The 12,747-nt window shown below is 43.1% G+C and overlaps 1 protein-coding gene across 6 annotated transcripts in view; it reads right to left on the minus strand.

Moving 5' to 3' along the window:
- Positions 1–3,166: 3,166 nt before the first annotated feature.
- The window catches only part of FEZ1 (fasciculation and elongation protein zeta 1), a 52,632-nt gene continuing 43,051 nt past the window's right edge, over positions 3,167–12,747 (minus strand). For all 6 annotated transcript variants that reach the window (XM_053366831.1, XM_053366832.1, XM_053366827.1 and 3 more), the window contains 4 exons: positions 9,139–9,219; positions 6,847–6,922; positions 3,958–4,023; positions 3,167–3,332 (listed from right to left, as the gene is read on the minus strand). In XM_053366831.1, the coding sequence (XP_053222806.1) occupies positions 3,316–3,332; positions 3,958–4,023; positions 6,847–6,922; positions 9,139–9,219 (240 nt within the window). In that variant the 3' untranslated portion in view covers positions 3,167–3,315. The remainder of the gene's footprint in view (positions 3,333–3,957; positions 4,024–6,846; positions 6,923–9,138; positions 9,220–12,747) is intronic.

The raw sequence follows: 12,747 nt of genomic DNA on the forward strand, positions 1-12,747 counted from the left end.
CTCTCTATCTGAGGTCACAGCTAGGCATGTCACATGTCCTGTCCTGGGCCCCCTAAACTAGCCTGCTGCCTCAAGTGTGATAGAGGATGCTCATCAAACATTTCTCCAATATCCTGTAGGCTTCCTGATCTCAAAAAGCCCAGGGGAGGCGTTACCTTATATCTTCCCCTGAAATCTATTTGACGTGTGAGCAGCTGGTGTCTGTGGGCCTACCAAGCACCTGAGATCAGTACACTGGTGGTTTTGCTTTTAACTTTTTTTAAAAAAGGAGAAAAATAATTACCGTATTTTTCTGTGTGTAAGACGCCCCCATGTATAAGGCGCCCCCTATTTTGCGGGACTCCCAATTAAGAAAACACCCCCTCAACAATACCCATGTATAAGACGAGCCCCAATTTTAAACCTAATTTTTTGGTATTTAAAAAACACCTATTCTTATACATGGAAAAATACGGTATATTGCTGCACTGACACTTGCTAACATACCTTGACCACCTCAAACATAAGATAACCACAAAAGAATCTCTCCTATATCAGGAATGTGCTGGAAATGTAAGGAAAAAGGAGGGACCTTTTACCACATGCCCCAAGGTAAAAGACTTCTGGGAAAGGATTTATAATGAACTAAAAAAGTGTTGAAAAACACATTTATTAAGAAATCAGAAGCCTTTTTACTTGGTATAGTGGGGGGTGAAATCCCCAAAAATGGTGTTACTTTTTTCTGTATGCCACAACAGCTGCGAGAATATTACTGGTGAAGAATTGGAAGAAACAAAATTTACCAACTATCGAAGAAAGGCAGATGAAGATGATGGACTATATGGAACTTGCCGAACTGACTGGGAGACTCCGATACCAGAGAGAAGAAACGGTGGAAGAAGATTGGAAGTTTAACATATTGAAAAAATATGTTAATATTTAAATCTTAGAATTGCTTTGGACGTGGTTATAGGCTGTGGGGTTAGAAGCAGAAGATAGTGTATCTTAAAATAGTATTATTTGTAAGTGATAAAATGTGAAGAGTCTTATGGTAAAAGTAAGTGTGATAAAAATGTGGTTAGAAATTATGATATATGTAATCTGCTAAAGATGAGGTAAAATGAAAATCAGATGGGGGGACTTGAGGAAGCTCACCTAACAATGTTTAGAAAAGATAAGGATAAGACAAGAATTTGTTTGTATTGTTTGTTTTTCTGTTTGTGTTGTTTAGTTGTGTTATAAAATGAATAAAAAAATGGGGGAATCCTATATCAGGAATGGGGAATATGTGACCCCTCAGGTATCTTTAGACGTCAACTCCCATTAACCCCAGCCAGCAATTATGGGTGTTATTAGTATAAAAATATCCATTGGGTTACAGGGTCCAGCCTGGTCTTAGCTCCTTGCTCCTCCGTGGTTTGTTGCAGCAGACATCACCTGCAGGCACTGCAGTGTCATCCTATTAGTTCCTCAGCCCAGTGAGCAAAAATAAGCCTAAAGGGAAGCCAGCTTGGTTCTACATTGATTCTCAGAAGAATAACTTGCTGGAGCAGAATCATGCATAGGGAGAAAAAACTGAGAAGACTGATACACTTGGCTCATTGCACATTGACCACAGACTGAAGTCTGTTTTATTTATTGAGGCGGCAGAAGGCTAATATTCAGAAAGGGATTTAAGCCTTGTTAATGTCACCAGCATGACCACAAAGGAGGATGGGATCTATTGTAGGAGAGAGGATCTGCGTGCTCAGACCCAGAAACCTCCCCCCTAAATAAATTCACACTTGACTCAAATTTTGGTTTTGGTTTTTGGCAGAATTTAGGCCACAACTTTACTGATTACAGAAAGTGACTGGTTGCATAGGCTCTGGTTCGACTAGCTCCCTGCCATGCAGGTAGCGCTGAGCCAGGGTTCCAGCTTAGGTCAGCCAAGGGTGAACACCTGGATAAGTGGAAAGCCGGGGACAGGCTATCTCCACCACCCAACTGTCCCCCTGGACTCAGGGACAGGAATACCCTTCACATAGGGATGGCGAGAGCATTCTCCCATCCCTATCACCTGAACCAGAGCCTATCCGCAACCTTACAAGTTGTGACGATTTGCTACGCGGCAGGTGAAACCCAAATGGCAACAGCCAATCAGCCAATTGGGGAAAATTCCTGCCATGCCCCTGTCCCAATGACAGATGACACACGACGGCATAGCAAGGTCAAGCGCAAAGCCCTAAAAGTAGGGAGAGGTGGGTGGGTGTTCCGAATGCAGGCACCGAAAGATGAAGCTCTGGGTCACGTGCATGGGCATAGATAGGTCCCTCAAACCATTTGGACTGCGTCCCATTGGCCAGATTGCACCCAGCTACGAGGGACCTACCAATCGGGTGTTGTGGCTGACCAGTCATACCCACCCACAACACAGGGTGTTGGTTTTCCAGGTCTCACCACAATACATGCCCTCTTTAAGGGAGGACCCGATTTAGGAAGATCGAGTTGGTCATGCAGGAATGATGGGGTGAGGGGCAATGCTCTTTTTCTTCTGATCACTCTAAGGATGGGATAAAAGACTCCAGTGGTACTTGACATCTGCCATCTGTCCTGCTTTTGCTTCGGATGCAAAAACTGATTGAAGGCTCACCACTCGCTTCCTTCCCAGCTCCAACCACCCCCCAATAATGAGATTTCAATGACTTCTTTATTCACGGCATCTCCTGCCCCCGCCTCTTACAAGCAACATGCCCTAATAATATGTCCTAACAAGTTCCATATAAGCGCATGATAAGTATACAGGAAGGAGGGGCTGTTATGGTGGCCAAGCTGACAACCGAGACATTTATAATGTGCTTTTTAAATCACTGGCTAAAATTAAAAATGCTAAATGATAACACATTAATAATGTTTGATATTATTGTGGAAATATTTATAAACGCTGTACATTTCCTGGTTTTTAAGTGACAAACCATCTTTCCAAGAAGTGTGACAACTTTTTTTTTTAATTAAATGAAAGTTTATTTCAGTATTCAAATTAGTCTCATAGCTGCTTGGGGAGGGAAGATGGGCCGAGGATATAGGGCGAATGAGAACGCTTGGCCTCCTCTGAGATGGAAGGGGTCGAGAGAGAGAAATGAGCAGCCTTTGCCTTCACTCATGCATTCAAATGTTTACTATGACTAGAAATTGACAGCAAAGGAAAGACTCTTGCTCCTGTTTAATCCAGGTTAATGCTATACATCTTTAAATACACAATTCAAAAGTTTACATTACGTCATGCAGTCCCTGTGGTGGAATGACACACTGGCCTTGTTGTCTTGTGTTGGCATCACAATGCTCAGAGCATGGCGCTTAGGTAGGACAGAGAACTGGAAGAAGAAGGAAAGAACCAAGTCAATGCAGAACAGGGAAATTCGAGATGATGGGTGCAATTTTTGTGAATGCAAATAGCATCTCTCAGAAACTTATTGGGTTGGAATGACTGGTCTTGGAACTCCAGTATCTCCAGTTAAAAGAATTCAGGTTGCAAGTCTGGGAGAGATCTTGACCTCAGAATGCAGACAGTTGTTGCAGTCAGAGTAGACCAGGCATCCCCAGACTCGGCCCTCCAGATGTTTTGGGACTACAATTCCCATCATCCCTGAGCACTGGTCCTGTTAGCTAGGGATGGTGGGAGTTGTAGTCCCAAAACATCTGGAGGGCTGAGTTTGGGGATGCCTGGAGTAGGCATACTAGACCATATAGATTAATGGTCTGAGCTGGTATAAGCAGGCTATTCTGTCCTTGATCGTTAAGGAGGGAGCCATAGCTCACAAAAGGTCCCTGGTTCAGTTCCTGGTCTCTGCAGTTTAAAACAGCAAGGAACAGATGGAGAGAAAGATCTCTCTGGGCCTGAGACACTTTTGAGAGCTGCTACCAGTCAGAACAGGCAATATTGGTTCAAATGGACCAATGACCTCGGTCTCAGTATAAGATGCTGCTGCTGACGCTTACCTTTTAAAATGTAGTCAGTTAGCAACGTCGGGACCTTTTCGTTGTCCTCCTTCATTGCAAAAAGAACTGCGGGAAGAAATTGTTGAAAATCATAATTAGTAGGTCATGCTGAAGAGCGTCTCACTTCCGTATCAACCTGGAGAGTCATGTGCTTTAAATGCGTTTTATGCTGTGTACACATATATTGATCATAGCTAATGAAGGGACAGATGTCCTGTACAACGCAGAAAACTGACAATCCTATTAATGGCTTACTTAGCATAGCAGTTAAATTCAGTCCTTCTTGAGATTTCACTCCTATGTGAATGAGCTTTTAAGAGCAACACCGGTGGGTAGGAAATCAGCCCAAAATTAGAGAATTTTGAGAAATACAGTTTCTACAAATTCTCATATAACTTGTCTTGCTCCAGCAAGACTTCTTATTCTCACCTCTTGGACTAATGTGCAGGTCAGAAGTTAGCTGTGTTATAGATTTTGCACTTCTCCAAATGTTGTGATGAGGGATGGGGGGGAAGAAATTCAATGCTGTTTGCATTCAAAGGTGAATCTACTTAATTTGAAGTTTCCAAAACAATATGTGAATTGAAAACACAGTCATTATTGTAAATGTGCACTTCTCTGAATATTTCAATGCAGTTTTCAGCCAAGCAATGTGTACAAAAAATGCATATATGCAGACAAAATGTGCATTTTAAAATATACATTTATAAAATAGTGAAAATAATATACAAAAATGCATTATATTAACAGAAACTCCATTGCAAAATTGTGCACATTAGGCATAACTGCATACATAAATGGATATGTTTGGAGAACTTTGCACTAAAATGCTGGTGAATTTCCATGCAGATTTTAAAAGGAATTCACAAACAGATGTGGAAATGAGAACCGAATAAGATTGGAGAAACTGCAGCTGACTGATTTGCTCATCCCTAGCTGTAACACAGTTCTTGAAAGTTCAAACCTATTAAAACACGATTGAATGGCTATTTTGAGAGGAAACGTCTATTTCAATATGTATTTTGAGAGAAAATATGCATTGAAATTCGCAAGTGAATATGTGTTTTAATATTTGTTGTTCTTGTTTAAAATTTGCAGATTAATGTGGAAAGGAAAAGTAATAAAACGATGGGGAAAAACATGTGAAAAGCAACACGCACTGGAAATAGGCAGAATCGCCAATCCCCATCCAGAATGAAGGAAAAGAAAAACATACATGTCAGATGTCAGTCATAGCATCTCATGGTCTGTTGGTAGCAACTTAGATACCAACAATTTAAGAGCTTGTGTTTGGAGAGGTTGGTTGGTCTTTCAATGTTATTCAGGGACATTTCTTCCAGACCAGTAACTGATCTCATCTAAATAAATCCTATGTTTGCATCACAGTCCAATGCTGCTTTGCACACCAGTTAATTAAGGGGGGGAGAGAGAGAGACCACAGATTTATCCCTGGTAACCTCTCTGCCAAGGCTTCGCCTCAAGATACAAATTGTCACTTGCACAAAACTCTTTCTGTGCACAAAACTGCCATTCATAGGACTTTGCTCTTTTCAAGAGAACTAAGGCTGTGTTTGTTCCAGTCAGTTCAAAACACAGTTGCCATGGAGACTCAAAAGGAGACGAATGATTCTCCCAGAATGCACAAGGGCCTGTCACAACATCTCAACCTTTCCATTTTTGTTCCACAAATTGTTCAGTCAGAGTTAGAGGCTAAATCCACTAGCCGAAGAATTCGGATGTTTATGAAATAGCTTTTGAAGCTTGCAAAGTATTCTAGAACATGCTATTTTTCTCGGGGGTGGGGTGGGGTGGACAGAAGCTTGGGTGGTAAGTAGCAGCCCAGAAAGAGAGGGATATGCAAACGATTTGATAATACAAACACAGAGAAAAATGAATTTGCAAGAAGGTGTAGAATTTTCAAAAGGCAAATGAACAACTGTCTTGACAGAAAACTAACATGAGAAAATTGAGCACCTAGATTCAAACCGGATGGCTCCAGGCACAATTTATATGCCTGTCTCTTAAGCGCCTACGCACGTATTTTCACACACAAACACAGCATGATTAGCGGGACCACACTCACTTAAGCCAGGCCTTCTCCGTAGTAGCCCTGTCACTCAGCCCAGCTGCCCTCTTTACACTAGAAGAGAAAGGTCTTAGGTGGGCAGCCCATGTGATCGGAAGCACTGATAGAAACCAGAAGCTTTTCTTTTACGTATTATAGGACCAGAGATCCCAAAGGACCAGACGAAACTATTTATGTACACGACCTACAGCTGCGCAGACTCTGTTAGCCCAGAAATGGGAAGATGGTACAACTCCGACCAAAGACGAGTGGCAGACAAAATTGATGAACTATGGGCTCTTGGGGCTCTGGGCAGGGTCTCCACGTGAGCTGGAGGGACAGCAGAGCTCGCTCAGCTGACGCGCTGGGCAGCAGCACCTGCTGCTGCGCTACCCCGCATGTCAGCTGTTAGGCAGTGAGACTAAGCAGCTCAGTAAAGCCCTGCTGCCCCTCCAGCTCTTGAGGACGGGCTGAGGGAGCTGGCATTTGTCCACAGACAGCTTTCCGGGTCATGTGGCCAGCAGGACTAAACCACTTCTGGCACAACGGGACACCGTGACGAAAGCCAGAGGGCACGGAAATGCCATTTACCTTCCCACCGCAGCAGTACCTATTTATCTACTCACACTGGTATGCTTTCGAACTGCTAGGTTGGCAGGAACTGGGACAGAGCAACGGGAGCTCACCCCGTCGCAGGGATTCGAACCGTAGACCTTCCAATCAGCAAGCCCAAGAGGCTCAGTGGTTACTTTTGGCCCAAAGAGGACCCGTGTGACCTTAAAGTTGTGTTTAGATGCATCCAACATGACAGACTAGGAACTTACTGTTTGTGAGCATTTGTAAGTCTTCAACTGAAGGAGGATACCCTTTCTTCTCATAGGGAATAACGGTGTTCAAATACTAGAAAGGAATGACACTGGCAGTTAGTAATCCTCTTTCCAAGAGGGACAGAAATCAGAGGCATCTACCAGAAACAAACATCTTTCTGGCCTTAGTTGACCACAGATTGCTGGATCAGCAGGGCTCTTCATATATTTAATTTATTACATTTATACCCCCTCCTTCCATCCAAAGGAACACAGGATGGCAAACAGCATGTATTCTTTAAGACACATCCTAAAGCATCTCTCATACAGGTGTGAGTTGGGAAAGGGCTCTGCTTCAAAGGCTTGTTGGAAGAGAAAAGTCTTTGGAGGTGGCACCTGTCTAATATTTAATGGGAGGGGATCCCAAAGGCTGGGTGCTGCAACACTAAAGGCCCAATTCCTATATGATGTGCAAGGACCCTCCTGATAAGATGGTATCGGCAGCAGATGCTCACTTGAAGAGCACAGCGATGAATGGGCTATATAAGAGGTGAGATGGCCTTTCAGGTTGTCCTGGTTCCAAGCTGGAATGCCTCAACTAAGATTTCAAACACAAGGTTGCTAGCATTTGTGGAGTCCAGGCAGTGGTGCACTTGGGACATAATGGTGCTAATAATAATAATAATAATAATAATAATAATAATAATAATAATAATTTATTTATACCCCACCCATCTGACTGGGTTTCCCCAGCTACTCTGGGCAGCTCCCCACAGAATTAATGATAATAATAAAAAAGAAATAAAACATCAGACATTGAAAACTTCCCTAAACAGGGCTGCCTTCAGATGTCTTCTAAAAGTCAGATAGTTGTTTATTCCCTTGACATCTGATGGGAGGGTGTTCCACAGGGCAGGTGCCACCATTGAGAAGGCCCTCTGTCTGGTTCCCTGTAGCCTCACTTCTCGCAATGAGGGAACCGCCAGAAGGCCCTCAGAGCTGGACCTCAGTGTTTGGGCTGAACGATGGGGGCGGAGACGCTCCTTCAGGTATACTGGGCCGAGGCTGTTTAGGGCTTTAAAGGTCAGCACCAACACTTGTGCTCGGAAACGTACAAGGGGTCTGCGATTTCCTTCACAATGTTGTAATCCAGCCTTTGTGTGTCTGAGGACCCTCCCTCCTCATTCTGCTCAGGTGCCCTTGACATCTGCCCCCAAATCCTGCCCCAATGGCGCCACTGAGTCCAGGAAGGATCAGGTCAGCCCATCAACAGCAGGGCTTTCAACAGCCAAAAGGTAACCATGGCACACATTTTAGTCTTCTAAAGCTTTGGCTGAGTCATGATACCCATTTTAATTGATTGACGCTTCAAGCATCAACAAATTCATAGGTCAGAGAGAAATGCTGCCGGTTCTCAAAATAAACACGTTGCAAACTGATGAAAAACACAAATGGTACAGCAGGGCATCTTTAGTAAGCAAACTTTCACTTTAAAAATGTTAAGGCTTCTTTAAAACAATACATGGCATTACACTTCAATTATCTGGCATGGGGAAGATAAAGCATCACTTTCCTGTCTGCCAATCCTCCACAGCAAATATTCTTGCACCCCCATGAACCATCACACATTTTTCGGGATTGTTGTTGTTGTTTAGTCGTTTAGTCGTGTCCGACTCTTTGTGACCCCCTGGACCAGAGCACGCCAGGCACTCCTGTCTTCCACTGCCTCCCGTAGTTTGGTCAGACTCATGCTGGTAGCTTTTAGAACACTGTCCAACTATCTAGTCCTCTATCGTCCCCTTCTCCTTGTGCCCTCCATCTTTCCAACATCAGGGTCTTTTCCAGGGAGTCTTCTCTTCTCATGAGGTGGCCAAAGTCTTGGAGCCTCAGCTTCAGGATCTGTACTTCCAGTGAGCACTCAGGGCTGATTTCCTTAAGAATGGAGAGGTTTGATCTTCATGCAGTCCATGGGACTTTCAAGAGTCTCCTCCAGCACCATAATTCAAAAGCATCAATTCTTTGGTGATCAGCCTTCTTTATGGTCCAGCTCTCACTTCCATACATCACTACTGGGAAAACCATAGCTTTAACTATACGGACCTTTGTTGGCAAGGTGATGTCTCTGCTTTTTAAGATGCTTTTTTGGGATAACATGCTTGATAATGCACAAAGTGTTGCAATGTGAGGGCTGCTGCTTGGGATTCCAGCCATTCCATTCTCTTTTTAGATGTATTTTTTAAAATATAAAGCAATTGAGAAATGCTTTCGGATATAAATAAATAGTCTCGTTTCCTCAGAAGAGGAACTCACCTGTTTATCATTTGCCGAGTTCCCAAATGTCTGCCGGATACTAGTCTGCAGAATGTTTGAGATGCCTTCCATGCTGAATCGCTACACAGAGGAGAAAACAGAGCACATTAGGATTTGCCCATAAGTTTCTACGACAGGATTTATTTCCCTCCATTCTATTCATAAAATTTGATTGTAAAAATCCTCAAAGCAAGTTTATAAAAGGAATAAAGCAATGAGGGGAAAACAGTTACACATGTTAACGGAAAAATCTGAGGGCTCACTTGGACAAAAAACAAGGACACCAGCCGGGAATACCAGGGCAAAACAGCAGCCAGTAGGCTTGGTCTTTATTGAAGACTGTCGCGACAGGACTCCCACCTGCCACAAGGTGAAACAAGATGGAAGCCCCGAACAAAAGAGCACCCAAACTTTTATTAGCTGCTAATCCCCATGTTACACACACCCCCAAACTACATCACTAATACATCATGGTTACATCATGAAAGGGGAGGTCTGGTGGCAGTCATCTGAGCATCCTGGACCCTGCCCCATGGTTCTCCTTGCCCTCCACCAAACACCCATCAAGTGTAACAAAAGAGATGTTTACATTTCCCTGTTTTCCCAGCCAAGTTAATCTCACCCTTTTGTCTTCATCTGGGTTTCTTATTTCTGGAATGGCTACCTGTCTGGCACTCAGGTATCAGGATGCCAGGAATTATCACTCAGGCAGAGGGGCTGCTGAGTAGCTGAGCTCACATGTTTATATGAATTTCTGAAGTTTTCCCAGTGAGCCAGTGCATAGATACATTTATCAGTGAATTCTTACATTTGGTAACATGCAACAAAGGCCCTTTGAATAGATAGGAAGAAACTGTGATGAAGTGTTTTGTGGGGACAAATCACAAAAGTCACAAAGGTGACTGTGCTGATTTTGGTAGTGGGCTGCATGTGCATGATATCTGCTGGAGGGGCAACCCCCCCCAACCTATACATAAATTCCAGCAACACAAACAACTAGTCAAAGCATCCAAAAATTTAAAACCAGTGATAAACTAGGGTTGACATACCCGGAATACTGCAGTCGAAGCAGTGTCCGGGCGGAAATCAGCAAAATGTATGGCAACCCATGTTGGCAGAGTCATTTTTGCCATTTTCCCTAAACATCTCTCTCTCTCTTTTTTTTTTTTTTTGGTTAAAAAAGCTCGACAACTTTGCCTAAAAAGTTTTCACTTTATGAAATACAGCAAACCTAACTAAAAACGGATTAAAGTTCACATCAGCATTCTACACATCTGGGTAAAGCTGTGCCTGGGAACCTAGTGGTTGTTGGGATTCTTGCAAGCAATGCTCAGCTCAGGAGGTCTTTGATCCTGCAAGGTGTGTCTAATATTCTCTCAAACAAGAGTCAATACAATGGGTCACTTGGTACATATCAGTTGTGTGTCTTACAGCTCAGGGTGAGCGAATCTGTCCATTTGGTTTCTCTCTGTTTCTTATTTTTCCATAGTTCCGTTCTCTACATTTCCAAATCAGTTTGTGATTCTTACTACTTTTTTAAAGTGCTCATTAAAATTCATCAGCATCTTGGTGTGAATTTCTCCTATGTTCCTGTAGGCGAACTTTACTAACATACACATTTTCATGAAGCGTATTTTCATCCAAATGCATTTATACCACCAGGTATAGGGCGGTATAAAAATTCAATTAATAATAATAATAATAATCCATTGATTATATTTTACTTAATCTAATGCATTGTTGTATGTTATTTTCACCTACACAGGCATGCTTTACCTTAGTACATGTATTTCTCTACACATTGTTTGGCTGGAGAACTGCATTGCAAAATTCAGAGCAATGCTGAATTTCAAAAGATGGCTCTGTTTCTGCTCACATGTGATTGGGGGGAGTTCAGATGAGATAATAATAATAATAATAATAATAATAATAATAATAATAATAATAAAAAAATAAAAAAATATATTTATATCCCGCCCTCCCCAGCTGAAGCCGGGCTCAGAGCGGCTAACAACAGTAAAATAATACAACATTATAAAATCATTTCATTATAAAATCAGTTCAAATCAAATTAATGGCAACCATTGGGCTAGAGTTCTGTGAGGATTGCCAAAGGAGGGGGTCAGGCTGTGCCCTGGCCAAAGGCCTGGTGGAACAGCTCTGTCTTGCAGGCCCTGCGGAAAGATGTCAAGTCCCGCAGGGCCCTAGTCTCTTGTGACAGAGCGTTCCACCAGATCAGGGCCACAGACGAAAAAGCCCTGGCTCTGGTTGAGGCCAGCCTAACCTCCCTGTGGCCTGGGACCTCCAAGATATTTTTGTTTGAAAACAAAGGTCCTCCGTGGGACATACCAGGAGAGGCAGTCCCATAGGTACGAGGGTCTTAGGCCGTATAGGGCTTTAAAGGTTAAAACCAGCACCTTAAACCTGATCCTGTACTCCACCGGAAGCCAGTGCAGCTGGTATAGCACTGGGTGAATGTGATCCCACAGTGAGGACCCTGTAAGGAGTCTCACTGCGGCATTCTGTACCTGCTGGAGTTTCTGGGTCAGTCTCAAGGGCAGCCCCATGTAGAGTGAGTTACAAGAGATTTGCCTTTAAAAGTGAACCGAAACAACTTCCCCATCCTTACCGGCACAATCCTAAACATATCTACTTAGAAGTAAGTCTCAATGATTTCAGCAAGGCTTATTTTAAGGTAAGGATTGCATAGGATTGCAACTATTAAGAGAACCCGGTTATGCTTGCTTTATAAATGTGAAGCTCATCAGTGCAGGATAGCAATTCTAGTGTTTAAAAAAAACAAAACCCCGAAACAACAGACCACAGAAGCCTAAAGTCAACCCATCTCTGCCATAAACTGCTAAGAGACCTGTGTGCTTAGGTGGATGAGAATTTCTCTTGGGGTAATTTTGCAAGGACTAAGCTGGCCAGGAGGCAGCATCAGTTTCCTGCTATGTCGATTCTGGGGGCGGGGGGAGTGTTATAAATAAATGACGAGTAGTAAAAATTTGGTCTCCACTTCTGAATCAAGCTCAGCTTCCTCCTTTTTTAAACCAGGGGTGGGAAACCTCTGGAGAGCCATTGTCCTGGTTTCAAAAGCCTCCTGCCCTCCGAAAGCTCTCAGTTAACACCTCTGGCAAGAGTGCTCTGCCTGCATCTCTGCAGCCTGCTGGTCAAGGAGGGAGAAGAAAAGGGGGGAAAGGAGTGGCAGAAAGACAGAAGGGGAGAAGGAGGGCGGGAGACAAAGAGGTGGCAGAAAGAGGGAAAGGGGATGAGCTCCTTCTCTTTTTTTATCCTGGTCTTATCCACTGCTAGCTTCAGTCCCGCCCACCATCAACCCTTTTTAAAAAAAATATATTTAATCATTTTTTCAATACAAACAACAACCGCAAAAGACACTACAACAAAAACCATAATAACAATAATAACACAATTCGACAATTCAGGTTTAAATACACTGATATACCTATGACTGCACCCTTTTAACAATATTTTCCCACCTCTCTCTCCTCCCCCCACTTTCCACTGCTATCCGCCTTATCGCTTAAATATTCATTCCAGATTTCTTCATATTTATCCATTCTTAATTTGCATCAACATGCAATTTGT

The sequence above is a fragment of the Podarcis raffonei genome, chromosome 15 (genome assembly GCF_027172205.1).
Source record: "Podarcis raffonei isolate rPodRaf1 chromosome 15, rPodRaf1.pri, whole genome shotgun sequence".
Lineage (NCBI taxonomy): Eukaryota > Metazoa > Chordata > Lepidosauria > Squamata > Lacertidae > Podarcis > Podarcis raffonei.